Below are 27514 nucleotides of genomic sequence, written 5' to 3'. Positions count from 1 at the left end.
TCCCTCACTGTTTTGTTTCTTGTGCCTGTCAATATTGTCTTATTCCCCCCTCTAATTACTGATTTCTGCGCTCTGTCCCTCGCTGTTTTGCATCCTGTGCCCGTTAAAATGCACCCACTCACCCTCTGCCCCCTCGCCAGTCCCGCTTCCTGCCGCCCCGCCCCCCAGCTCCCATTCGCCCGTCCCCCCCACCCAGCTGCTCCTCCCTCCCACCTCCCCTTCTTATGGGGGCCGCTACACGGCCGCGCAGCAGGCGCGCGCAGCGGGCGCGCCGCTGGCGTGCCGAAGGTGCGCCAAAAGCAAGCCCGTCTGCGCCTGGACCGCGCCCAGCGCCAGAACCCCTGGACCCCGAAGACACCACAATATCCAACTGCACTACGACGCCAGCACCCTCCACACACTCAACCCCGGACGAGAACACACCTGCTACCGGGCCACCCTGAAGCGCACCCAAGGGCCCTTCACCTGCCGGAACTGCAGCTTCACCAGCATCCGACTCGCAAAACCACCTACCAACGAACCCAACTACCTGAGATGCATCCTCCTCAACACTCGCTCCGCCCGCAAACACACCGTCGAACTCTGAGACTTCCTCGACTCAACCGCCCCAGATGTCGCCTTCCTGAAGGAGACCTGGCAGAACCCTGCCTCAACACCCGACATCGCCATAGCCATCCCGGGAAGGCTACAAGATCTCCCGCAGAGACCGCACCAACGGAGTAGGAAGTGGAATTGCCATGGTCCACAAAAACACCCTCAGAGTCTCGACCAACACCAACGACACCCTCAGCACCGCCGGACACCTGCACTTCCAGATCCACACCGACCCCAACACCACCCTCAGAGGAACCCTCATCTACAGACCCCCTGGACTCAGACCACAATTCAGCGACTCCATCGCAGACCTCATCAGCATCTACACCCTCGCCTCCACAGACTACATCCTCCTCGGGGACCTGAACTTCCACCTCGAGAACAACAACGACGTCAACTCAGCAACCCAGATCGCCAACCTCGGACTCAGACAGATTGTGACAACACCCACCCACGCCGCCGGTCACACACTTGACCCCATCTTCTCTGCAAGCCCCCATGTCTCCATCAACCACATCACTTAACCCCACTGGACTGACCACCGCTGCGTCCATTTCACCTTCAGGAAGCCCACCACACACCACCGCACCCAACAGATGCCTCGTCGCTGCTGGGGCAAAGTCACCGAAGAGCAGCTAGTCACCACCCTCGCCCAGAGCCCTCCAGCTGACCCTACCGAACCCAACACCGCCGCCCTCAACCTCCGACAGTGGATCGAGGACTGCGCCAACACTCTCGCTCCGCTCAAGACATCCTGCAACAGCCACACCAGCAAGAAAGCCACCTGGTTCACTTAAGACCTCCAGGCCTCCAAGCGTACATGCCGGAACTTGGAGAAGAACTGGCTCCGCGAACGATCACCAGACAAATACACAGCCCTCAAGAACGGCACCCGCAGACACCAACTCAACAGAACCGCTTTCAAGGATCACCTGGATAACAACGCACACAACAGCAAAGAGCTCTTCAGCATCGTGAAGGAACTCTCCAACCCCAGCTCCATCACCAACGACATCCCCCCTTCGCAGCACCTGTGCGACTCACTTGCCACCTTCTTCCACGGCAAGATCTCAGACATCCACAACAGCTTCAACGCCACGACTCCCCCGCCAACCACCGAGACCTCCACCCCCGCGACCACTAGCCGCCTGATCCAACATCAACGACGATGACACCATCAAGATCATGAACTCCGTCCATTCCGGATCCCGGTCTGACCCATGCCCACACCACGTCTTCAACAAAGCCAGCACAATCATCGCTCCCCATCTCCGGAAAGCTATCAACATCTCCTTCAAGTCAGCAACCTTCCCGGAGAGCTGGAAGCACGCAGAGATCAACGCCTTGCTCAAGAAGCCCAAGTCGGACCCCAAGGACCTCAAGAACTTCCGTCCCATCTCCCTGCTCTTGTTCCCTGCACCAAGAAATTCGTCAACAAACAACTGACCCGCTACCTCGAGGACAACAACATCCTGGACTCATCCCAGTCCGGTTTCCGCAGCAACCACAGCACCGAAACCACCCTCATTGCCGCCACCAACGACATCAGGGCCCTGCTAGACAACGGGGAAACAGCAGCCCTCATCCTCTTGGACCTGTCAGCCGCCTTCGACACAGTCTGCCAGCGCACACTACGAACACGCCTACACAGCGCCGGGATCCAAGAGAAGGCCCTGGACTGGACCACATCCTTCCTGTCCGGCTCTGTGCGTCCGCCTCCCACCCTTCCGCTCCACCGCCACTGAGATCATCTGCGGCGTACCCCAGGGCTCTTCCCTAAGCCCAACGCTGTTCAACATCTACATGGCACCCCTTGCCCACGTCGCCAGACAGCACGACCTCAACATCATCTCCTACGCCGACGACACCCAGCTGATCATCTCCCTCACCAAAGACCCTCACACCGCCAAAACCAACCTCCACGAAGGAATGAAGGCCGTCGCCGAATGGATGAAGAACAGACGACTGAAGCTGAACTCGGAAAAGACGGCGGTCCTCATCCTCGGCTCCACCCCTTCAGCCTGGGACGACTCCTGGTGGCCGACATCACTGGGAACAGCCCCGACACCCACCGACCACGCACGCAACCTGGGGGTCATCCTGGACTCCACCCTCCCCATGTCTAAACAGGTCAACGCAGTCTCCTCTTCCTGCTTCAACACCCTCCGAATGCTCAGCAGGATCTTCAAGTGGATCCCCACCGAAATGAGAAGAACAGTCACCCAGGCCCTCGTCACCAGCAGGCTGGACTACGGAAACGCCCTCTAAGCAGGAGCGTCAACCAAGCTCCTGAGACGGCTGCAACGCATCCAGAACGCCTCGGCGCGACTGATACTCGACATCCCCAACTGCAGCCACACCACACCCCACCTGAGAGAGCTACACTGGCTCCCCGTCAACAAGAGGATAACCTTCAAGCTCCTCATCCACACACACAAGTCCCTCCACAACGCCAGCCCAGCGTACCTCAACAGACGACTCAGCTTCTACACCCCTACCCGCAAGCTCTGCTCTGCCGGCCTCGCCCTAGTCCCCCGCATCCTAAGAACGACCGCCGGCGGCAGATCCTTCTCCCACCTCGCAGCCAAGACCTGGAACACCCTCCCAAACCAACCTACGGCAGACCCAAGATCTACTGGCCTTCAGAAGACTTCTCAAGACCTGGCTCTTCGATCAGTAGCAGCACCCCCAGCGCTTTGAGACCCTTAAGGGTATGTAGCACGCTTAACAAATGTCCTGATTGATTGATTGATTGTCTGACCTGCTTGGGAGAGAATGGCCATGGCCTCCTCTGGGACCTGTGGCAGCACCTGCACAACAGTTTCTCACAAGGAGCGAGCGTAATGGCCCCGTAGGCATGCAGTGTTAATCAACCACAATGCTAGCGGAAGAAAAAATACTCTTGCCCCAACTATCCAGTCTCTTGGATTCTCTGTCCAGGTGGGTGGAGGGAGAAACACCCTGTGAGGTAAAGGCCTGGACCACCAAACTCTCGGGGATAGGGTGATTGGTAAGGAATTTTAGGTCGCCGGAGAAGGGCTATGATGGCGGGTGACTGTCCTATTCACAGGGGCCCCCATGCTGGGCTTGGACCAGGTTCCCAGAAGGACATCAGTCAAGTCGTTGTTGAAAGGCAGGAGGGGTTCTGAGGAGGAGACACCGGGGTGCAGGACCTCTGTCAAGAGGTTTGTCTTGACTTCCACCGAAGGGAGCTGAAGGTTCAGGACCTTGACTGCCCTTCTCACCATCATAGCATATGAAACTCCCTCCTCCGTAGCCACGGTAGGTGGAGAAAGCAGACCAGAATCTGGGGAGGTATCCAAGCCACTTTCCTCACCCGATTGTAATTGTAATTTATATTTATATAGCGCATTATCACCAACGGTCTCTAAGCGCTTGCTTTGGGAACCCGTCCTGGTTTTTCCCTGTGAGATAACCCTTACTGGGCACCCCCAAGGTGAAAGCCGGGCATCCCGCCACGGGGGGCCATAGTGGAGATTAAGCAAGCTATTGCCCGGAGTTGCAGAGTGTGAACCCGTGATTCGAGCAGGCACCGAAGCGAGAATTATCGAGTCCGTGGACATTTTGGGCTCAAGACCCTGCCGCGTCGGGAATTGAACCCTGGTCCCGGGTCTGACCTCTGCTTCATGGTCTGCCTCTTCTAACCATTGAGCCACACTTCTCCACCTCATACCGCATCATTCCTCATACCAGTCCATTTTGTGCTCAGGCTGGTCTTTTAAATGGTTCAGCGACGCCTCCCAATCATCCTCCATTCCTAGCCCCTCGAAAGAAGGATGAAGAATCATTGATGCCGGAATCGGTGTCGATAGGCGCCAATCCAGCTTCTGGTTGTTGGGGATGAGATTTGGGCTGGCGCCAGGAGTCTTAGCATGGGGCCGGGGAAGTTCGCAGGGGAACGGTCAGCACCGGTCCGTATCCACCACCGTATTCACTGGGGTGCCGGAGGCACCAGAACGGAACCTGATGGAGCCCCTCCTGAGCCTAAGGGGCCCGAAGGTACGCTGGGAGGGTCAGGTTGGCCAAATATGAGGCAAATGATGTTGTATATGTTTTTTAACTGGATGGAGGTCACTTCGGCCCTGGAAATACCTCTTACTTGGCTGGCTCTACGACTTCGAGAGGGAGAATGACGACTTGGGACTCAGGAGCAATTCCAGGACCTGCCACTCAGCCTCGAAAGAGACCTCCTGGTTGAATGACGTGGGGTCAAACGCAAGCAATCACCTTTAGGGACCGCTCCCTCAAAGCCTTTAAAGCCATGGCCAGCAGTCGGAGCACAACTTCAAGTCATGGTCACCCTCCGGGCACCCTAGACAAACTAAGTGTGGATAAGTCTCCAACACAATGGCAGGCGCTGCATGGTTTGAATCCAGAAATCTTTTTCAACATCAAGGCAAAACCTACACCAAATATTTTTTACAAAATGTTTGAAAATAAAGCCTATCAAAAAGTGAGAGTTTAGTTCTCTTCAATGATCTGCGCTGGCTGGTGCGGAAAGAAAAGAACTGATGTTAGAGCACCTCGGAGGCGCCTATATAGGTGATGCAGACATCACTTTGGCGCGTATGACACTACGTGGAGTCGACCAATGTCATCAAACGATGAGCAAGAGTATTGCTCGACCAAAAGTCTTCCAGATCCAGTCTGATGCCTGGGATATTCCATGGCAAGGAATCTACAGCTAGATGTCTCTATCAGTTGCACCTATATTATTTTGTGGTAACGTTCTGCAGATGACAACTGAAACTCCACCTGTCATATCGAATGTTAATAAGGCACCTCCAACATAGATGCCCAGAGAAATATTTTCAAGGTATGTGTTACAAGCTAACTTACCAGCAATAGCTCCTGCCAAAAGCAGATATCCTGGGCTAACTTGCCCATCTTCATTTGCAAATGAACTCTTCAGATGTGCATAACATGGAAAATAAATGGCAGAAAAGGGGATGTCACGTAGAAAACATGCCTTTGCACCCTGGAATTAAAAGAACAAATGTATGAGTTTACATGTACATTTAAAAATGAAAAATGCAGCAAACGGTTCGAGCAATATTTAATTTAAAATGAACATTTTAAATTAAAGGGATAAAAAACTGATTCAAATTTTTTGCTGCATCATACTTAGCATACCCATCAATGTCCACATCATGACATATGATAAAGAAACAGAACTATAATATTGGAATATGCAAATTCTTTATTAAGGATACTAGTATGAACAAATACTGGTCTTTCTTTGCATGTGATCCAACCTGTACAAATGGAAAACAACCTTAACAATTAGGGGTATCCCAGAGGCCCTCAATAGGTCATGTAAACTTCAAATTCAGATTGTGGGAAGGTTCACAACAGACCTCAAAATAATTGTAACGCAATGATGGCATGTGAATGTCTTGGGTGAGCACATGTGCATAATGAATTGTAAAGAGAGGAAGGTTGCATTTCTTTATAAACTTCCATAATTGTGTGCTACAAACTGCCTGCATCAGTGACAGCTCACCAAAGCATGTGCCCCGAGTTGAAGACACGTAACAATGAGGAAAGTCTTTGAACACTGATAAAAACTGTTCCAAGGTCTTTAATGATATCACGGAACCAAGTTATGCATTTTAAGAAGTGCATACTGGTGTCCCACTGTGTCTGAATCAGTTTGCATGAACGTGGCACATGAACGCCCCATACGGAGGCACCAATTTCAAACAGCGAGCTCTTCTGACACAGTGAGGGCAAGGTGCAACTAGTACAGTGGTACAGGCTTTCCTTGAGTTGTTGCAAGACATTTCGTGAATCACGGGCACTGTGCCAAGACAGCATCTCTTTTGGATTCGTTGTTGAGGATGCATAGAAGGTTTCAAGCCATTATCTAATGGATATAAAGTAACAGTCCGTTTTGGAATTTGGGTTACTGTTTGAGGGAGGATGAAACCCTACTCAATACTCAAGCAGTAACCCCAATCTCTGTCAGTGTGAGACACAAGCATACCCCAAATTAACTTTTGCTCAACCTCTGGTAGCTTGGGTCTAGAGATGTGGTAATGTGGTTGTGCCAGACTTGAACAAAGTCACAAGTTTAGGCCCACCGCAACGGAGCGTGAGTCGGATACAGGGACCAAGTTAGGCCCACTGAAAATAGTACAATAAATCCGGGATGCAGAGCGTTGCAGATCCCCCATTGAAGATGCGCAGTGCACCTCACCTATGGTTCCGAGTATCTGCGGGCTGTGATGAGAAGTTCTGAGTCGTCGTTGATGATTAGGTCATCAACGAGGGGCTTGCGTTGCAAAGGCTTGTGTTGAGGATGTGTCGTGCAGCAGCAGTTCTGAGGAGACTATGGGCTGCAATGTGAGGTTCGCTTTGGTAATGCATGGCACTGCAGTGGTTCTGAAGCAGGGCTGTGAGGAGATGCGTTGTGCTGCATCGGTTCTGCCCACAAGACCACAGCTGGGCTGGCAGAGCATCTTCAGGCTCACTTCCGAGGGCGGCACCACTTGGGGATTAGGACTCACAGCACAGAGTCCCAATGCTGGGGTTCAAGGTGGCTGGAGCCTGTTCTGTCCCTGAAGCTCTGATCAGGAGGCGAGACAACTTGCCCTCGAGTCACTCTGGTGGTTCTGGGTTCAAGATGCAGGCCCAGTCCTTTCACCTGGGCAACAGAGTAGTAGGGCAACAGAATAGCAGTCCTTCTTGCAGAGCAGCACAGCAGTTCTTCTGAGTCCTGCACAGGTCCAGAGGTGTACTGAAGCCTTAGGTCTTAGGGTCCATTATTGATACCTGGTGCCCACTTTGAAATAGGAGAAGGTTCTGGAGGTTTCCACCCCCAGAGAGGCTTGGAATTTCCTAACTCCCTGCTCTGGCCCCAGACTGCCTGGGACTACCATAGACTAGTGTCAACCCTTTGTGAGTGTGCCCAGGCAGAGGTTTTGCAATATGCAAGTGTGGTCAGTGACAGCTCTATTCTCCTCATCAATTCAGGGATGGCCCATCCTGTCAACACCTATTTTCCTTTGCCTCACTGTCGGGGAGCAATATACAAAGGCCAACTGCCAGCTACACCTAGTCATGTGACCCAGGCTGCAGTCAGCAAATGGTTAGGACAAGAAAATACCAACTTTCTAAAAGTGGCATTTTCAGAATTGTGACTTAAAATCCGTCTTTACCAATAAAAGGGTTTCGATTACAATTTTTTAGACACCAAACTGAATACTTCTACTTGCTCCCAACTGAAAGTTAGCATCTATTAAATGTAATAAGGCAACTCAATGCTATCGTACGGGAGAGGTAGGGCTTGCAGTAGTGAAAACAGAATGTAAGAGTTTTTCACTACCAGGACATGTAAAGCTTAAAGGTACATGTCCAACTTTTTAAATACACTGTACCCTGCCCTCTGGGCTGTTTAGGGCCTAACCTAGGGATTACATATATATTAAAAAGGTAAATTTAGACTGGGCAGAAGGTTTATTTTGTTAGGTCGAAGTGGCAGGTTAAACTGTATACAGGATGCAAATGCAGGCCTGGGATGTCTAATTGGCTACTAAAGGGGGTGGCAGAATCAGTGCTGTAGGACCACTAGTAGTATTTCATTTTCAGTACCTGGGTACATGTAGTATCACTTTACTAGAGAGTTACAAGTAAATTAAATGTCCCAGTTGGGTGTAAGCCAATGTCAGCATGTTTAAAGGAGAGAACACAAGCATTTTAGCACTGGTAAAACAGGAGGACAGAATGCAAAAAGTTGGGGGGAAATCACGCCAAGGATGTCAGGTCCAACAGTCCTGATGTACAACAACACTATCCTTGCACACTGAGACAGAGAATCTATTCTGAAGTCAATCACTTTGCCTTCTGTAATTTAAAAAATGCTCAGCCCCATTCATAATACACATATAGGGCCAGATTAAGAGTGGGTAATTTTCCAACCTCTGCCTAAACCCCTGTTTGTGCAGGACCTTGGAATTACGAGTTTGGTTGCATTTAACGCATCAGATACGTATCAAGCGTGTTAAATACCTCAAACTTCATTAAAATTTGAACACGGGAACAATATATGGCATTTTCTGTATCATGCGGATTTTAATGCGTTAAACACCAAAAGCTGTATATTATTCCCCAAAAACGTTTAACAGGCTCCATTTATCGCAACCAATAAATATCGTTCCCTTAGGCAACATTTATGAGGAGCGATATATAGCACCTTCACTAGTTATCAGACCCATTGAGGCCATTTCTCTTCTTCATCAGTATATCACGATAGAGGAGAAATGTCAGAAGTGAGAAGAAACTGGATTGAGATAAGGAATGGAGAGCCTTGGAACAAATTTAAAGATTACATTTTCGTCACCCATGACAAAGCAGACACGCAGAAGGCAAAATATGACTCAGTCATTCAAAGTGAGGAAAGAGAAAGCCAGATGTCTGGAGAAAAGACAGCAAATCACAAACGAATGTAGAGGTCTGTACACAAGAGCAGAAAATGGAGATACATCTACATACAATTTGATTTGCAACAGAGCAGTTACAAGTAATATTCTCATTCACAGTATTTATGAATTCCAATAGACAGACTCGATGCAAAAACATGTTACTTCAATCTGTTAAAGCCACAGACAACCATTTCTCCTTACCTACATGAAATCACAGTATTTGAGCAGCTTCCTCTTCTGCAAAGTTGCAATTATAATAAGAAAGGTGGCCTTAGATCCATTTATGGTAAAGATGTAGAAGCCCATAACAGTAATTTGACTAAGCCTAGTGCTTAGGTAAGAGACAGCAGACAAAAAGCAATCATATCCAACAGGTTTTGTTTAAGCACAAAGTAACGTTGGTGCCTTCCTAGGTAATGGCACCATTCTCTTTCATAACTGATCATCGAGACTTAGAAAGCAAAGTTACAGCTGTTGGGTAGCATGTTGAAAAATGATCCCAAGCTTAGCCCAGGTGGAGGGGCGGAAGCCCGAGCAGAAACGCTGTGTAGTGAAATAAGATACTGTGCATGTCTCTTAAATATTAATAAAACTGCCAAGCACACTGAAAGGTGGTGGGGCAGGAGGTTGGTTGCATCCACACATTAGAAACAAAATGCACATTTTTAGTTGACAAAAGAACTTGAAACTAATGATATCGATACTAAAGGCAATGAAAAGGCAAAAGACGTGGCTTGCCACACAGGATGCTGGACACACGTGGTTTGAAGAGACATCCGTTGGCATTGAGCAGGTGCTAAAATTCACAATAACTTAGCAGTACAAACCACTCTTAACATGGTCTACATCTAAACATCACCTGGTAGCTGGCAAAATGCAACCACATGAATTTGTAATATATGTGAAATGGAAATGTGGCTCATTCTCAATATTAGTCTCTTAAGTGCAAACTGTGGTATGATTCGTGGGGCTGGGTGTTCAGGGTAATGCATTTGTTGCCTCACAAAATGTGTTTTTGTTCAAGAGACAAAGCAACACAAAATACCGGACGTAGGCAATGGATATAGGTATTCTGACATCAATTTAAAACAATAATACTCTTTCTTTAAAACACAGCTTCTCCAAAGCAGGTGTGAACACTGGGGATTAATGAGATTAACAACACGGAATTACCTGGAGTATATTTTTTTTTAAATGTATGATGTTTCTTAATCCCCTGATAAGAAGATACGAGGCTGATGCCTTTGGAGTTAGGTAAAATAAACTTATTTGAACACTGTATCTGACCACATTTGCTCTATCGTGCCAAAATGCCACTGTTAACAGGGAGAGTTAGTCTATATATATATTTTTTGTTTCTGAAATTATTATGGATTGTATGAATCTTATCCATATGTCGAAATCAACTAGTTAATTTCTACATTTAATCATGAATTCTATAGATTGTAATTTCCATATGAGCACGTTTAAAATGAAATCCCTATATCTCCACAAAGGGAAAGTCATTGACGAACAAGTTACTTACCTTCGGTAACGCCTTATCTGGTAGAAACACTATCTATCTGTAGATTCCTTACCTTTAATTATCCCAAGGCATCAGACTGGATCCGGAACATGTTTAGTGAGCAGTACCCCTGTGTGCCGGTAGGGCGCTGTCGGCCGCGTCAGAAGTGAAGTCTGCGTCACCCATATAGGTGTCACCTCGGCGCGCTGACGTTGGTTACTTTTCAAGACTTTCCACGCCAGAAGCGCAGAGCCATGAAATGCACTGACACTGGTGTGTAAAACTTGGGCCATGAAAGGGATCAGCCCTGACCCTAGAAATCTGTCCGCAGGGAGGATGGATGGGTCGGTACGGAATATCCAGCTAGATATTGTCTCTACCAGATATGGCGTTACAGAAGTAACTTGTTCATCTGATATAGGCATCTAGCTGCAGATTTCCTATCTTTGATTAAATACCCAAGCAATACAAGCCCCGGAGGTGGGTCTGCGGACAAATTTACACTAAGATGTCCTGAAGGCCCATATGGGCGGAATGCCGGTCCCTGCAGACCGGACTGTCCAGGCAGCAATGCTTGGTAAACGTGTGCAGAGTAGCCCAAGTTGCTGCCTGACAGATGACCAGGACTGGAACTCCACAGGCTAACAGAGTGGGTGCAGCCTTAGCTCTGGTGGAATGAGCTCTTAAGCCTTCAGAAGGCTGCTTCTTTGCCAATTCGTGGCAGATCCTGATGCAAGAGAAGGTCAGTTTCGCACCTCCTGACCTTTCTTAGCACCAACATACCCCACAAACAGTTGGTGGTCCACCCAGAACGCACATGTGCGATCAAGGCAGAATCACAATGCCCTTTTTCGGTCCAGACGATGGAGTCATCTCTCTTCTTTACAAGGAGGTGGGGGAGCGTAGAAAGTGGGTAAGGTGACAGATTGGTCCAAATGAAATGGTATTACCACTTTTGGCAGGAAACAGGTCCTGGTGCAAAGCACTGGATTATCAGGAAAAACTGATAGAAAAGGAGGCTCAGCTGATAAAGCTTACAGCTCACTAACCCTCCTGGCCAATGTAATGGCCACAAGAAAGGCTGTTTTGATGGTGAGCAACCTGAGGGGACAATAGTGTAAAGGCTCAAAGGGAGTACACATCAGAAATGTGAGAACCAAATTAAGGTCCCACTGAGGCATAATGAAAGGGGAAGGTGCGAACACATGTACACAACCTTTTAAAAATGTATTTACAACGGGAGATTTAAATAAGGAGGGTTGGTCAGCCAACCGCAAGACGGCAGATAGGACTGAAAGATACCCTTTCAGAGTGCCCAGAGCTGAGCCATGCTGGGCAAGGGTCAAAATAAAAAGCAAAATATCAGAAAGGGAAGCAGAAAGAGGATCAATAGACTTTTCTGAACAATATGACACAAACGTTTTCCATCTACAGGTGTATACAGTCTTGGTGGAGGAACGCCTGGCTGCCAGAATAACATTACAGACTTCGGGAGGAAGTTTGAAAGCTATCCACTGCTGCCGCTCAAACTCCGAGCAAAAAGCTGAAGAGTTGACAGGTTTGGTTGGAGGACCCTCCCCTGCTGCTGCGACAGGAGATTCTCCCAAAGGTGCAGCCTCTCGGAGGATCAATGCTCATATTCAGAAGCTCGAGATACCAGACTCTCCGTGCCCAGTCCGGAGCCACAGGATGACTTGAGTCTTATCGTTCCGGATCTTCTCGAGAACTCTGGGCAGGAGTGGTAAGGGCGGAAAGGTTTACAGGAGGCATGTGACTAAAAGCATCTCCGAGTGAGAGCTGCCTTGGAAACTCCAACATGCAAAACTGCTAACATTCCTAGTTCGACAGAGGCGGACATATTTAACCAAGGCACTCCCCACTGTTTAAAGGAACCTTGCGCCACCTTCGGGTGGAGACGCCATTCGAGATCCATTAGGCACCGATGGCTGAGTTTATCCGCCCTGGTGTTCAGGGTACCTGCAAGGTGTTGAACCAAGAGGGAAATGCCCTGCGGTGCCAGTCATGTCCAGAGATACAGGGCTTCTTGACAAAGGGTCCATCACCCCACCCCACCCTGTTTGTTGCAGTACCACATAGAGGTGGTGCTGTCCGTGAACACCTGTACCCGCCTTTCCTTGATGGAGGACAGAAAGGCTAAGCTCACAGAGCTCCAGCATGCTGATGCGGAGTCTGAATTCCGCCGGGCACAAGAGACCTCTCCCAGATGGCCACCCCATCCCATAAGTGACGCATCTGTCACTACTGTGAAATTTTATGAGCAAATTCGTCCCAGAAAAACAGTAGACTAGACTCAGTTAGGTTGCTTTACTGATCACACACCTTGTTAATACAAATCGATCGCTAGTAATCACCAGGACTTATATATAGGATGATGAAAGCACAAATGTTTCTCTCTAAAATCGATGCACATATACATATGATCTTCTAAGCACAATCGTTCTCTCAAAGTTTTGTACGGTTGTTATTGGCTTATGATTGTGTCAAACTTACTGTACTAATTGTAAGACTATGTAAATGTGAAGCGCTCTGACACCCTATTGGGTCATGTCCGCGTTTTAAACATTGAATAAAATCAATAAAATCTGGTTGGGGAAGGGGGAGGGGTCTGCCTCTGACCCAATAGTGGTTCGTTAGCCACCACTGCAGGTCCTTTGCAGTTCCCTCTGAGATCTGAACCATGTTGGAGAGAATCCCCTGATGCTGCGCCTACTGGAACTTCATGCCCTACTGCAGAGCCCACATATGCCACCTGGATTGTGTCACAACAGGATGAAGGAGGCCATGAGGCCCAGCAGCTTCGGAGTTAGTCTCACCAAGACCCAGGATAGTGGCTGAAACATCGGTATCATAGCCTGAATATCCTGGACTTGACGTTTGTGAGAAGTCCAAAACTGCACTGCGTCAGGAACAGCACTGATTAAAGAGAGCATTTGAGAGGGAGTCAGGTGTGGCTTAGGCATTTGGACAGTGAACCCCAGCAAATGCATAGACTGGAGGTGGGAGATGACAGCCTGGGGAGATCCCTCCTTCAACAGCCAGTCATCGAGATGGGGGGAGACTGGCACCCCTGAGCTATGCAGATGAGTTGCGACCACCTCCATCACATTGGTGAACATAACATAACATGTGTATTTGTAAAGGGCACGTTTACCTGTAGGCATCTTGGCGCTGAATAAAAGATGTTAATGGTTACCCAACTCAATGGCACTCATTTTATCGACCTCAGATGGATGACGGGCTGAATGGACCTGCCGGGATTTGAACCTGTAACCATGAGGTCGAACACTGACCCCTGCAATGGATGCATTAGTCAACTGAGCCACCAGACTCGGCTGAACACCCGAGGGGAGCTGGCAAGGTCAAAATAGAGCACGGTAAACTGAAAGTGCTCATGGTCTACCGGAAACCACAGGTAACACTGATGGGCAGGCAGGACAGGCATGTGAAAACAGGCGTCCTGCAAGCTCAACACTATCATCCAGTCTCCTAGGTCCAGGGCAGACAAGACCAAAGCAAATGTGAGCATCTTGAATTTCTCCTTTTGAGGAAGTAGCTGAGAGCTTGGAGATCTAGGATAGGACAAAGGCCCTTGTCACTGTTCAGGACAAGAATGTAGCGGGAATAGCAACCATAGCTTACTTCTGGCACCAGAACCCTCTCTACGGCTCCCTTGGCCAAGAGAGCCATGACCTCCTCGCAGAGTAGGGACAAATGATCCTCCCTCAGCCACTCGTAAGATGGAGGCATGGAGGAATGGGTAGTGTCGATAGGAAGGGAGTAGCCCCTTTGGACAATCTGCAGAACCTATCTGTCCAGTGTTAGGGGCTTCCAGTGGTGGAAGTGAGGCTGCCAGGGGTGGTGGTGGCAGCTGGACCAGACTGCTGGCTACCCGACCCAAAAGGTCAGTAGGAACTGTACACTGGTTCAAGCAGAGGCTGGGAAGTTTGCGCAGAGCGGCAGCTTCGAAAGGGTTGGCGCCGTTGAAAGCCCCTTCTGTGGCTGCGAAAGGCAGACTGGGGACATGGGTCAGCCGAGAGGCCCAAGGACTAGGCAGTAGCCGACGAGTCCTTAAAGCCCTTCAATGCCAAGTCTGCCTCGTCTCTGAAGAGACAGATGCCATTGTAGGGCATGTCCATGAGAGAAGCCTGGACATCCCCTGAAAACAGATGCTTTCAGCCAGGCATGGCATCTGAAGGCAACCGCCAGCAAAACCGATCTATCCAGCAAGTCGGTCGTGTCCAAGTCACAGCGTATAGTGACTTTCGCTGCATCTCTCTCATCTGTAACTGCTTGAGAGAGAATAGCCAGGATGTGTAGCAGCAATTGTGCAACCATTACCCACAGCGTGTGGGAGTAATTGCCCAATAAGTATGGGATGTTCACTGACCAAAATGCAAGACAAGTGGAAGAAAACATTTTCTTTCCCCAGCTGTACAGCCTCTTGGATTCCCTGTCCATGGGAGCAGCTGGGAACGTGCCATTGGAAGTGGAGGTTTCGACTACCAACCTCTCCGGGGTAGGGTGTTGGGTGAGTGAATTTAGCTGGAGTGGGGTGGCGGCGGCAGGCAATCGTCCTATTCACAGGAACCTCTGTGCTGGCCTTGAACCATGTTCCTAGAAAGATGCCAGTGAGGGCTTAAGTGAAAAGGAGTACAGGTTTGTAAGGAGGAGACTCCTGTTTGCAGCAGCTCTGTCAAGATGTTAGTCTTGACCTCCACTAGGGCAACTGAAGGTCGAGGACCTCAACTACCCTCCACACCACCATTGCATATGTTGCTTCCTCCTCCGTAGCCACGGTAGGGGGAGAAAGCATGCCGGTATCTGGAGACTAGTTCAGACGCTGACATCACCCAGTTCCTCACACCAGTCCATATCTTATCGCACTGCTATTCTAAAGGGTCCAGGGACTCCGCCGATTCCTCCCCGATGCCTAGCAGTTCAGCATAAGGCTAAAGCTCAGGCTCCAACCTAGGACACGTGCACCTGTCGGTGGCGAAATTGACATCGGTCGACATGGCTCCCGGTCATCGGGGATAACAATGAGGCTGACGCAGCTGGCGAGCTCTGGCGGGGACAGGAGCATCAGTGAAAGCACCGCTTTTGGGGAATGACACAGTGGGACGCCCATTGGAGCCAGAGGTGCGGAACCAGATGGGGCACCCTCCAACCCCGCGAGGCCAAACGTGCGCTGGAGTGGTTAGCCGCTCAAAAATTATTCTCATGGCCTCATAAAACTCTCATTTGAGTGGGGAGGGGGTAAACTCAGGCTCTCGGAAAACTGGGAAGTTACGGAGTCAGCCCAGGCGCAGGTTCCATGGAACTAGGTCTGGAACGCTGATGTTCCTTCGTTGCGTCGGGTGAGGAGAAATCAAAGCGTCGACTTGTAGTGTTTTTTGTGCCTCTTACCCGAGTGCCTGGACAATTATGAATAGAACAAAGAGGACTTAGGACTCCTGGAACAGTACCAAGATCTTTCTCTCGAGCGGGACCATGATTTCTGAGTCGCATGCCGGCCCGCTAGCAGCTTCAGGGACTGCTTCGTCAAAGTCTTCGGCGCAATGGCCCGGCAGTCCGAGCACGACATGGGATGGTGACAGGCTCCTCAGGGTTTTAAAACCTGTCTTCCTAGATGACAACCTCGACACACCAGAAGGAAAATTCCTCAAAAAGGGTTGACAAAATGTCATAAAATCCTGCCAAAAACTGACAGAGCTCTACTCTCGGATCAGCCCTGGCTGGCGCAGAAAGAAAAGTAGTGATGTCAGTGAGTCGAGGTGACGCTTATATAGGTGATGCAGATGTCACTTCTGGCACGGACGACGCCACATGAATCCGACTGATGCCACCTACTTGCGTGTGCAGGGGTACTGCTCACAAAAAATCTTACGGATTCAGTCTGATGCCTGGGGGAATTCAAAGGTAAGGAATCTGCGACTAGACGTCCCTATAAGATATTAATTTACATATATCATGATTATGCTGGTATTTACACCTAATATTTTTTTTTAAATTATTTTAGCAAATAGAGATAATAAGAGCATGAAATCTTTTGATTTTGAAACACAGGTAGCGGTGGTCTAGACAGTTACACGTCTAATTCTATGATGAGTCCGAGTTTATGCTAATTATTTCTGGACGGATTTCTATAGGTATGGAATCGGTGCCCCTCAAGGTAACATTGACATCCCACTACCACAGATGTCGGCTTCAACAAAAATCCCTCGGGATCAGTTGTAATGAACTTTCTTTGAAAGGTTGTACCTCGGCACTCCAATATTTAATGTCATAAAGTTATGTGCTTTTAAGGGAGTTTATTCCCAGTCCTGACCCGTTTAAAGTGTCCTGACTATTAATCTTACGTACGGACAGTACAAATACATATGTGTGAAAAGAGAACATCAAAGATGTAACATTCCTTTAGTACTTTAATATCTTGTTTGGTACAGTGTTTTTTCAATTCGATACTTAGGAACAATACATGATACAAAATTATTGTTGTGAATTCATCTGTGCTGTTGATCACGGAGAAAAGATGCAGGCAGCCGACACGTGTTTCATCACTAGAAGTAACTTCCTCAGGGCTTATATGTATTGTGGTTTGGAAAACGTCAAGAGCTGGTTGGAAATTCTTCATGTAAAAATGAAATATAGAATCTTATGTAGATAAGGCCTCCTTATCCTGTAAAATGGCTGGAGATAGCCCCAAACTTCAGATAAATATAATTCTCTTCTGAAATTTTACTTGTCTATGTAGGATTTTGTTTATCCAGGAGTAAGTTGCGAATAATAGAGAAGCTCAAATAGTAGTCCTGGAAGAACGATGGTGTGAGTAACAGTTCCTTTCAAGTATGGTACTTCCAATAGGTCCCATGTATTTTACTTCGTGATAACATGTAACCACCCATATAGGCATTCATTACTCCAGCTGCTTTATACTGTTTGACAGTCATAATGGTTTTAATTCATTAACATTGATATAGAGTCGCCCTACAACACAGTTGTAAGAATTTTTCAGGCCTTAATCATTTCACTTTCCCAAATTAATTTGCATTAATGTATGTTGGGAATGGGGGGAGCAACTACGTTATGGCACAAACAGTGTTTACTGAGAAGGAGGGGGAATATCGAAATGGGGCACTAAAATGCTCTGCCCTTTGGCAAGGTGTATGAGGGAATTCAGGGAGTTGATTGGGGGGAGGCGGAAGTAAAGGTAGAGCTCCACAGCCAACTGGCAACAGATGATTAGTTATTACACACCAACCCTTTCAAAAGGTGGGATGTAATTTTAAACCTGTGGTACTGGTCAGGACCAGGGAAATAGACCTTCACTATCTTTCTCAGGCTTTTTGAAAGCATATCTCAGGCCACCAAGTATGCCCAACGCAGTACTGCGTCTTTTGTTGTGCTGCTTTATTATTGCCATCTTTATTTCTTTAGATGTTACTCGGCATCCAGAGGGGTATAGCATATTTTTTGACGGGTCTGCAACTTATTGTATTTATTTTGCCTCCTCGGTCTGTGAGCATCCTGATCGCTTTCAATCAAATGTGAGGTTAACAAATTGGCTTCCATCTGAAATTCATTCACAGTGATTGCAGAGAATCTCATTCAGGGCTATTCTAGAACATCAGGAAAATTCAGTTAGAAGGCTTTTCCTTTTTTAATTTTCTGATGTTTTCAAGCAAAACAAAACATATATGTCTACAATACACCTAAGCAATTGGAGAGCTACCTTTTTTCTTTTTACTTTTCTCAAAAATGGCTGTACAAATATTAACCAAAATGGGGCTGAGCTCTACATTTCAAATTTGGTGCATTTTGTTCAGCCCTTTTTGAGAACATGCGAGTAGGAACTGGATGAGATGGGAGACTTATCGCCCCTAATTTTATGGCGGAGGGAGACACAGGAGACCAAGAAATCCTCTGGCTTGCTCTCACCACATCTTTCATCCACATAGTATACCTTATTTAACAGAATTCAATTGTATGCATTGCCATCTGCTGCCCAGCAGCCAACTAAAAAGCAGACAGGAGTGATGCTACATCACCGCTTGGGGCACTCCACTTGCACCCTAGCTGGTAATCACAACATGATAGCGGCTACATACCTTGCAACCACTAGCTGGCTCAAAGGCTAGGAAAAGCGCAAATGTGACAGGGGATCGATAAAAAACTCCAAGTGCCTATCCAATCTTTCAGGAGTCCGGCTCAGCGGCAGCACACCGATACTGTTTGATACCTCCTCAAGACTATGGTGGTGGGACTGACCTCATCCTAGGACCACAGGCAGTATTCGGTCTATCGTGCTCCATGATGTCACTGCACACCAGCCACTGTGTCAGTGAGCGGTGTCTGGTCTGCGGCCTGTACCAGTGGATTAATATCTTTAATTTTGGCTGAAGGTCAGCCTACCTGCCCTGGCTAAACGCATATTTTTAATAAGTCGAATAAAGACTATTTGAACTGAACTAAACTAATAACAAGTCATAACATTCAAGCAGTAAGCATCTCTAGACTCTCCCTAAGCAGAAAACAGCACTTAAAAAAAAGTCAGGTGGGTAGTTTGCCACTTTGCCTGAGATTCAGGTCCTGGCAGTGGTGGTTCTGCCTTCTGGCCAGTGTAGAGAGAAGAGGAGAGAGGGAGTGACTGATGGGAGAGGCCAGAAGAAAGAGGATGAAATTTAAAACAAAAACTACAAAACAAAACAGAGTGAGGCTGCAATCTATTTAATGTCTTAGTTAAAAATTGAAAAATGTAACAAATGAATACACTTGTGCACTACATAGAGCTGTGACGGGCTTTTCGGAGGTGAGGACAGAAGTAGCAGCTGCTGTTTTTACCTGCGCCCTTGAAAAGGAGCCTACAGCTGGAAGGCAAGGGCAGGCCCACAGCTTCCGGTTTGCCGATTCCACTCCCAAAACAGACAGGAGGTATGGTATTTTGTTAAATTACACTGATATGTCACAATAAATGTCTGTGGAGTGCTGTTGTGCTCATGAAAGAATGATCAGGTGCAACCAAACAGTTCACATTTCAAGCACCAGATTATTGTGTAGATTCGTCTAAGTTAATGCACGCACCCATCTTGTAAATGCAACGCCATTCGATCTAACATCTATTGGAAACACAAAGCTAAGAGCTGTATCTATAACAATACAGCCAGTGTCCGTCATCAATATGTGACCACTGATGAGTGCAAATTCCTCTTCTCTTTTGCAGCCAGTACCTCTCCCATCGCCACACGCATAGACTGGTCCCCAGTGCCGCAGAAGCCTTATGTGCTGGTAAGAGTCTCCAGACTGCCATCAGTCCAGCAGCGAACAGCCATCAAGTGGCGCAATATATGTGCAGGACAAGACAAAACCACTGCTACTACCTTCACAAAGTGTATTATGGTGCTGGGTCTGCTGAAAATCACAAATACCCTTTTACCTGATACATTTACCAGCACCATGCTGTGCTTGTTCCAACTTGGACAGAAATCAAAAGCCTTGCAGAGACATTGTTTCCCCACAGCTTTCTTGCTGCCAATTACACAGAAGTACACAGGCTTTTGAGGCCTGTTTGACCCAAGTGTCCATTTCGTGTAGCAAACGGACAACTTTCAGGTAGATTTCTCAATCGAGTGTAAAAACACATGCTGCCATCTTAACAGCTGGGTCTTCAGTCAGGTAGTCGCTGACTAGAGTGCTTTTCTTGCTGTGGAAACCCTGCATTGCCAGCTGAACCAGCTTCATAGACTTTCTAGCAAGCCTTCACACACGCTTGCATCTCTTCTCACCGTCATATCACTTTCAATGTGAAGCCTTACGCTGGAGGAGTATTCTACCCCCTTCACTCCAAGTGTTGACTATATGTGAGGATGAACATACACATACAAGACTTTGCAGCTCTCAAACTGCTAATGAGCATTCTTTATGTTACCAAATATTAATGTGTGCATGCCCCCCTCCCTTACCGGACATTTGTAAATTCTCTACAAGGAAACGGCAGCGAGAAGTGAACCAAGGTTGAAATAAAACAAACTCATCATATTGTGAAGATATGTGTGAGCCGCAATCTAGTATTCAATACACTCTTCAGGCTGTAGATTTTAAAGCACCAAGACATATGGAGCTGCCACCGCTACAGATGAGTCCATGAAAAGTTATTGGGGAGCAGTCTCTAGTATAGCGAAGCACTAGGAAATTGTGCCCCAAAAACATTTTATGGATTTTTCTACTGCTACAGAGGAGTCAAGCAACAGTGTTTTTGAACCAGAGCAGGCTTCACTATGGAGAGGAAGCACTTCCAAGTTCAATTTTACCAATTCAACCATGCAAGGGCACCATGGTAATTCAAACCATCCCAACACATTTGAAGACTATGAAAAAGTGCATAATGCATTTCAAAGGAAGATGGTTCAAAGATATCCCCCAGCTGCATTACAGCAACGATGACAAAAGAGCTTTGCTTTTACTCTGCCAAGCTGACAGAAATTGACTATGTGCTCAAAGAACGCAGAGCATTTTTTATATTACTAGAAGAAGGCATGACAAAATTTCAAAAAGCATCATACCAGTTAAGCTCCATAAGTCAACAGGTATAATAATGAAGCAGGCCAGCCAATCAATGTCCAACTGCCACAGTATGTCCAAACAGCTGAAAGCCTGGTTGTATCCTGACAAATTTGTAGACTATGCTCGGCTGGAAAAACCAGGCCTTGTACTTTGAGGGCACGGAGACAAATGAAAGTTGATGTTTGTTTCTCACAGCACAAGCCGAGCCTGTGCCTCCTTTAAAACACGGGATTAAAGAGAGTCGAGCAGAATATCTCAGTCCAAATAACCAAAATATTCTACTCTTATTTCTAAGGATTGCTTTTAGAATTCCACGATTTGGTACAATAAAGATGTATGGATTCGTAATGGATCCCTTTATTGGAAGACTTGGAGGGACAGGGGTTTGATATGGATTCGTCAATTATTCTTAAATTCAGAATTTCCGCCCTTTGATACGCTCATGCAGACATTCAACTTACCAACCTCCTTTATTCATAAATACAACACTTAAGCGAGCAGTATTGGAAGTTTATTCTCATCTCCCTGACACGTCACCCACTCCCAATGGATTAGAACCTTCTTCACAACTATACGCCTTGCTGTTAACCAACCCCAAAGCCTCTAACATTTACAAACACCTCCAAGGCATTGACATTGATAGACAGAAAACAAAGACCGAAACTGCCTGGGAAGAAGATTTGGAGGTATGCTGGCCACTCTTACTTTGGAAAGGCATATGGTCCAAATTACGTAAGGCCTCCAGGGCAGCAAACACGATACAAACATTATTTTTTGTTTAGAATAGGCTTTTATTCACACCTGAGAAGGTATTCGCGCGCTGCATCGCGCTTTGCGCATCACTGTGCCTCGCTACTATTTTAATTAACCTGGTATCTATTTGAGTTCATTTTTGTTGCATTTTCCCCTGGTTTTAACGGGACTTATTCTAACCCCCCTTATCTGCACTTTAATCGGCTCCTCACCGCTCTTTAGGCGGGTCCGGTTCCTGGGGTGGGATTCTCTTTGGGCGCCATCTTGGAGTGGTGTGCACTCTTTGGGCGCCATCTTGAAGTGGTGTGCACTCTTTGGGCGCCATCTTGGAGTGGTGTTCACTCTTTGGGCGCCATCTTGGAGTGGTGTTCACTCCCTGGGGCTGTCACTGATGAGCGTTCTAGCGCTCCAGCTGAGTGGAGGGACGCCTATTTAAGGCGACCTGCCCTGTGGTCTTCCCTGAGAAGGTATTCGCGCGCTGCATCGCGCTTTGCGCCTCACTGTGCCTCGCTACTATTTTAATTAACCTGGTTTCTATTTGAGTTCATTTTTGTTGCCTTTTCCCCTGGTTTTAACGGGACTTATTCTACCCCCCCTTACCTGCACTTTAATCGGCTCCTCACCGCTGTTTAGGCGGGTCCGGTTCCTGGGGTGGGATTCTCTTTGGGCGCCATCTTGGAGTGGTGTGCACTCTTTGGGCGCCATCTTGGAGTGGTGTTCACTCTTTGGGCGCCATCTTGGAGTGGTGTTCACTCTCCGGGGCTGTCACTGATGAGCGTTCTAGCGCTCCAGCTGAGTGGAGGGACGCCTATTTAAGGCGACCTGCCCTGTGGTCTTCCCTGAGAAGGTATTCGCGCGCTGCATCGCGCTTTGCGCCTCACTTTGCCTTGCTACTATTTTAATTAACCTGGTATCTATTTGAGTTCATTTTTGTTGCATTTTCCCCTGGTTTTAACGGGACTTATTCTACCCCCCCTTACCTGCACTTTAATCGGCTCCTCACCGCTGTTTAGGCGGGTCCGGTTCCTGGGGTGGGATTCTCTTTGGGCGCCATCTTGGAGTGGTGTGCACTCTTTGGGCGCCATCTTGGAGTGGTGTTCACTCTCTGGGGCTGTCACTGATGAGCGTTCTAGCGCTCCAGCTGAGTGGAGGGACGCCTATTTAAAGCTCCCTTCAACGCGCAGCGGTATCGCGCAGCGGGTGCGCCTTCGCTGCGCCTGAGTCGCGCCAGAGTCCTGCCCGTCTGCGGCCGTCAGCGCTAAGGCATCGCGGGTCGTGGCAGGACTCTATGCCCCTTCCTACCATTATTCCATCACCTATAATTAGGTATCAAAGGGAAGAGCTGTTGGCCATTCGGGGATTGTGCACTGTCTGATCTCCCCCCAGTGGCCCCGACTTGTGGCCCCTATCGTTGCACCTGTGGCGTTTGGGCATTGGACACTCCGTCGCGCATTCGTTCCTTGAATTTACCATCTGGCGAGAAACACATGCCATGGAAGCGGGATCTTGACATCTGGAATTTGAATGTCAGGTCACTGGTAAAACATTATCAGGAGATATATGATCTCCTTAAAACAGAGGCACCTGATGCGCTTTTTATGACCGAAACGTGGCTGCAGGACTCGGACTCCTCCATACTGAACCTCGCTTTTCCCCCTGACTATGCTATCTTTACGCTTAATCGGGGTACGAGAGGATGGGGAATTGCGATGGCTGTTAAGTTGTCTTACCCATGTGAATGGAAAGCCCTTAAACTTCCCGGATGTGAATGTGCTCTGTTTAAAATTTCGTTTAATCATCACTTCACCTTTTCGGGCCTTTTAATTTACCGCCCTCCGGGCTGCGATGCTGCCTTTAGGGCTGCTCCCCCGGATCTAATTAGTACGGAGGCACTAGGATGTGCGAATTTTAATGTCCTTGGTGACCTCAATCTCCATTTGGACTGTTTATCTTTGCCCGCTATTCGGACTTTTTCTGCCGATCTAGAGGCCTTGCAGTTTTCCCAGCTGGTGACCTCTCCTACTCATCGAGATGGCCACATACTTGACCTGTTTTTTACCAACTTAGAGGGTATTAGAGTACTTTGTCCCATTCAGATGATTTGGACCGATCATAAGCTGGTGAAGATGGTTGTCCCTATGTCCGATCCTCCTTTTAGATCTAAGGATAAAAAAATCCTTAAACGCCGTTGGAATAAATTAAAACTGGAAGACTTTTATCGTTTTTTGGAGAAAGCGCCCCTGGGCCCGGTCATTAATGTCGATGATGGGTACGACGCTTTCTGTGTGTGGATTTCTCGTGCTCTGGACTTTTTGATCCCTTTGGTATGGTCTAAACAGGGCTCTAAAGAGCATAGCCCTTGGTATGACGATGCCTTAGCGTCCCTTAAAAGAGCCTGTAGGCAGGCTGAACGGCTTTGGAGAAAATCGTTTGACCCTGATCTTAAGGCCCGCTACTTTGCTAAAACTAAGATCTACCACAGAGCAGTATGCAGAGCCCGTGCAGCTTATTATGCTCAGGAGTTTCTGAATAGCCCTAACCCCTCGAAACTTATATTCAAGGTTTTAAAGGACTTAGTGGCTAAGAGGACAACGGCTGTAGAAATATGTTCAGATTCCCATTGTGAGGGTCTGGCCTCTTTTTTTCTCAAGAAGGTGCAAGCCATATATCGAACCTTCCCTATGGTCTCGTCCAATTTAGTGCGAGACAGGTGTATCGTGAGAGATAGTGAGTGTCTCGACACCCTGCCTTCCATAACAAGTGAGGCTTTTGACCACTTGAGTTTAAAAATTAAGTCGGGCTCTCCTGCAGATCCGCTTAAACCGGCTCAGCTTAGGACTATGCTGCCGCTATGCAGCACTCCGGTGTTGTCTTTAATCAACCTGTCATTATCCTCAGGTGTAGTGCCTACTAGGTGGAAGCAGGCCATAGTCACACCCATATTGAAGAAGGCTACCCTCGATCCTCTCAAACCTGAGAACTACCGCCCGATCTCCTTGCTTCCCTGGGCCACAAAAGTTGCTGAGGCCCATGTGAACGGTATCCTGGCAGACCATCTTACCAGAGCTAACATCTTAGACCCAACTCCGAATGGGTTCCGTGCGGGCCACAGCACGGAGACGGCCCTACTTTCCATGGTCGAACATCTGCGATCTGTGCTTGATGCGGGTCGGACAGCGGCACTATTATTATTAGATCTGAGTGCCGCGTTCGACACTGTATCGCACAGGATCTTACTTCAGCGACTGGAGGAAGTAGGAGTCAAGGGCTCTGCCCTATGCTGGTTTCGATCCTTTCTTACGGATAGGTCGTTCCAGGTTGCGATTCCACCTGGCAAGTCTAAACCGTACCCGTTGTCTCTGGGGGTCCCACAGGGGTCTTCGTTGAGCCCCACGCTTTTTAATCTTTACGTGAGACCGCTGGCTGCGGTCGTCAGGCAATGGGGCCTGACTGTGGAAAAATACAAACTGGGGGGGCACTACCAACCAGAATATAAGATCCTTAATTATTGCCCGGCGATGTCGCCTCTTGAACCCACCAAGAAGTTAAACCATTGAAGAGGCAGGCGCTGGAGACTGGAAGGCAGGAAACAAGGTTTTTATTCTCTCCGGAGGAGAACACAACGAAACGGACAGAAGGTATCGTTCAGAGGTGCTCTAACTGCATCCCGGAGGCCTGGCCTCTTATACATGAGTTTATCTCTTTATTACATGTAACACATTCTCGTCGATACTTTGATGTACGGAAAGACATCCTCAGAATCCCCCCTTCCCAGCCCGTTCCCATGCAAGGCTACAGTGGAAGTCCCCGCCCCGTTCACAACAGGTGATGATCATTGCGCAGCTGGGTATTCCGCCGATTCACGGAGTGTGCGGGTTTCGATCGGATCTCGTGGGATGGGGGGGGGGCTTTGATCATCTCGGGGGTCCTTTGAGGAGGGAAGCTTCCTATTGTATGGGGAGGGGCAAGAGAATGGTATCGGCAGAGCTAGGTGTCGGCCTGGGAACGGGGAAGACAGACGGGCACACGGGAAAAAGGGGTTTGCATCAAAAGGGCCGGAGGTCATGACGGGGAAGCAGGGAGATGTCGCGCTGGGAACAGGATGAGAGCCTGGGGCAGAGCAGTGCCGAGGAGGGGTTTATGACTCAAGGCAGGTGCAAGCAGGGGGGGGGGGGTTTGCCAGCGAAGTTAGGAGAGAGAGAGAGAGACGCGCTAGCTCTCGGCGAGAGCGGGGAAGCCATGGTGTCCAAAATGGCGGCTGTTTACGCGCACAAAAGGTTTAAGGAGAGCAAGAGGGCGCCGATAATGTTGACGGTTTTCGGCCTAACTTTTAACAGTCCTCCCTTTTCAACATATCTAGCCAACTTGCTTATTCAATGTCAATTTTCATCAAATTCCTAACTTCGGTATCATATAATGCCCTCATATGTTCGCTTCCAATGTCCACAGTTTTGGGAAAAATACAACTCGCACATAAAGAACACAGAGGTGGCAAACATTGAATTCCTAAGCATAGGCCACATATTACAACTACGGGAATCAGGATAATGGTGAGCAGTCTCCAGCCCCAGCTTTTGACGGTGTCCCAGAACCAACCACCAAGCGACCATTCTTCTTGCTCTTGGTGGACTTCCGAAGAGAGTCTGTGAAGATGTTCGATGGCTTTGTACACTGAGGGTGAGTTGTCCGGTATGTATGTACAACAGCTGGCCCCAATAATGCGGCATGCTCCTCCACGGTCCGCCAGAACTACATCTAGAACGAGGCGGTTCTGAAGGGCCACCAAACGGACCGCTTGGAGCTCGGCAGTGTTGTTGGCAAAGATGCCCGCTGTGATGTTCATGGTTGTCTCGACTGCCTGAGTCAAATGTCGGATGGCACGGCTGTTTGCCATCGGGCCCCAGAGGGGGACGAGTCCTTTCATAGCATCGAGGAACTGTGCTCCTGTTGAGTCGGCTTGCTCAACGTCTTTTGCTCGTTTTTGCCTGTGGTGATTCGCTGGGGCCACATAAGTTGGAGGAAGGACGAAGGAGATGTAGCAAGTGCCCCCCCAGCCTTTGGGGAGCCAGGTGTAGGCCTTCGTGCCACAGATGAAATACATGTTTGGGGAGGACACAAAGGAAGGTGGATCCGTGGAGTCCAAAGTTCTGGTAAAGCGGCAAGCGCTGTGACCCACCAGCTGTGTCCCAAGTCCTTCTACACACATGTGGCCTGTGACGTTGATGACCGTCAGGGCTACAGTCAGAGTGGCAGCCGTTCGTTTCCGCAGATAGGAGAAGGTGGGTCTGGTTGGATTGTGGAACACCTGCATTTCGATTCGTTCTTTGGCCGGAATGTCCATTTGGATTGAGTCGCTGGGTGTCAGCGGGCAGAAGTGTGTCTTTGTCTTGTTTCGCCCGGCCCCATGAGAAGAATGTGCTGCAGCTCTGCTGGAGGTGGCATTTTCCGTATAGCTCTCTTGCAGGAGGATCAGCCAGGCAAGGCAGGAGCCGTGGACGGAGAAGGGTGAAGGGATGAATGGTATTGAATGTCCAGTGGCATGGGGTAGCAACCCACAGATCCAGCAGTTGGTGGCGTTGGTGGCAAGATTGTGCTGGTGAAGTAGCTGCACGAAAGAGTTGTTCCAAAACTCCTTTCG

The 27514-nt window shown here is 48.4% G+C and overlaps 1 protein-coding gene across 1 annotated transcript in view; it reads right to left on the bottom strand.

Annotated features, from left to right (window-relative positions):
* SLC25A13 (solute carrier family 25 member 13) overlaps positions 1 to 27514 on the bottom strand; it is a 707445-nt gene that overhangs the window by 55415 nt on the left and 624516 nt on the right. The window contains exon 15 of the mRNA XM_078663721.1: positions 5455 to 5593. Coding sequence (XP_078519847.1) covers positions 5455 to 5593 — 139 coding nt within the window. The remainder of the gene's footprint in view (positions 1 to 5454; positions 5594 to 27514) is intronic.

This window comes from Lissotriton helveticus, chromosome 10 (assembly GCF_964261635.1).
Source record: "Lissotriton helveticus chromosome 10, aLisHel1.1, whole genome shotgun sequence".
NCBI classification, from domain to species: Eukaryota; Metazoa; Chordata; class Amphibia; order Caudata; family Salamandridae; genus Lissotriton; species Lissotriton helveticus.
Note: the sequence above shows the minus strand (reverse complement) of the source record. Positions and strands in the feature narration are given on the sequence as shown.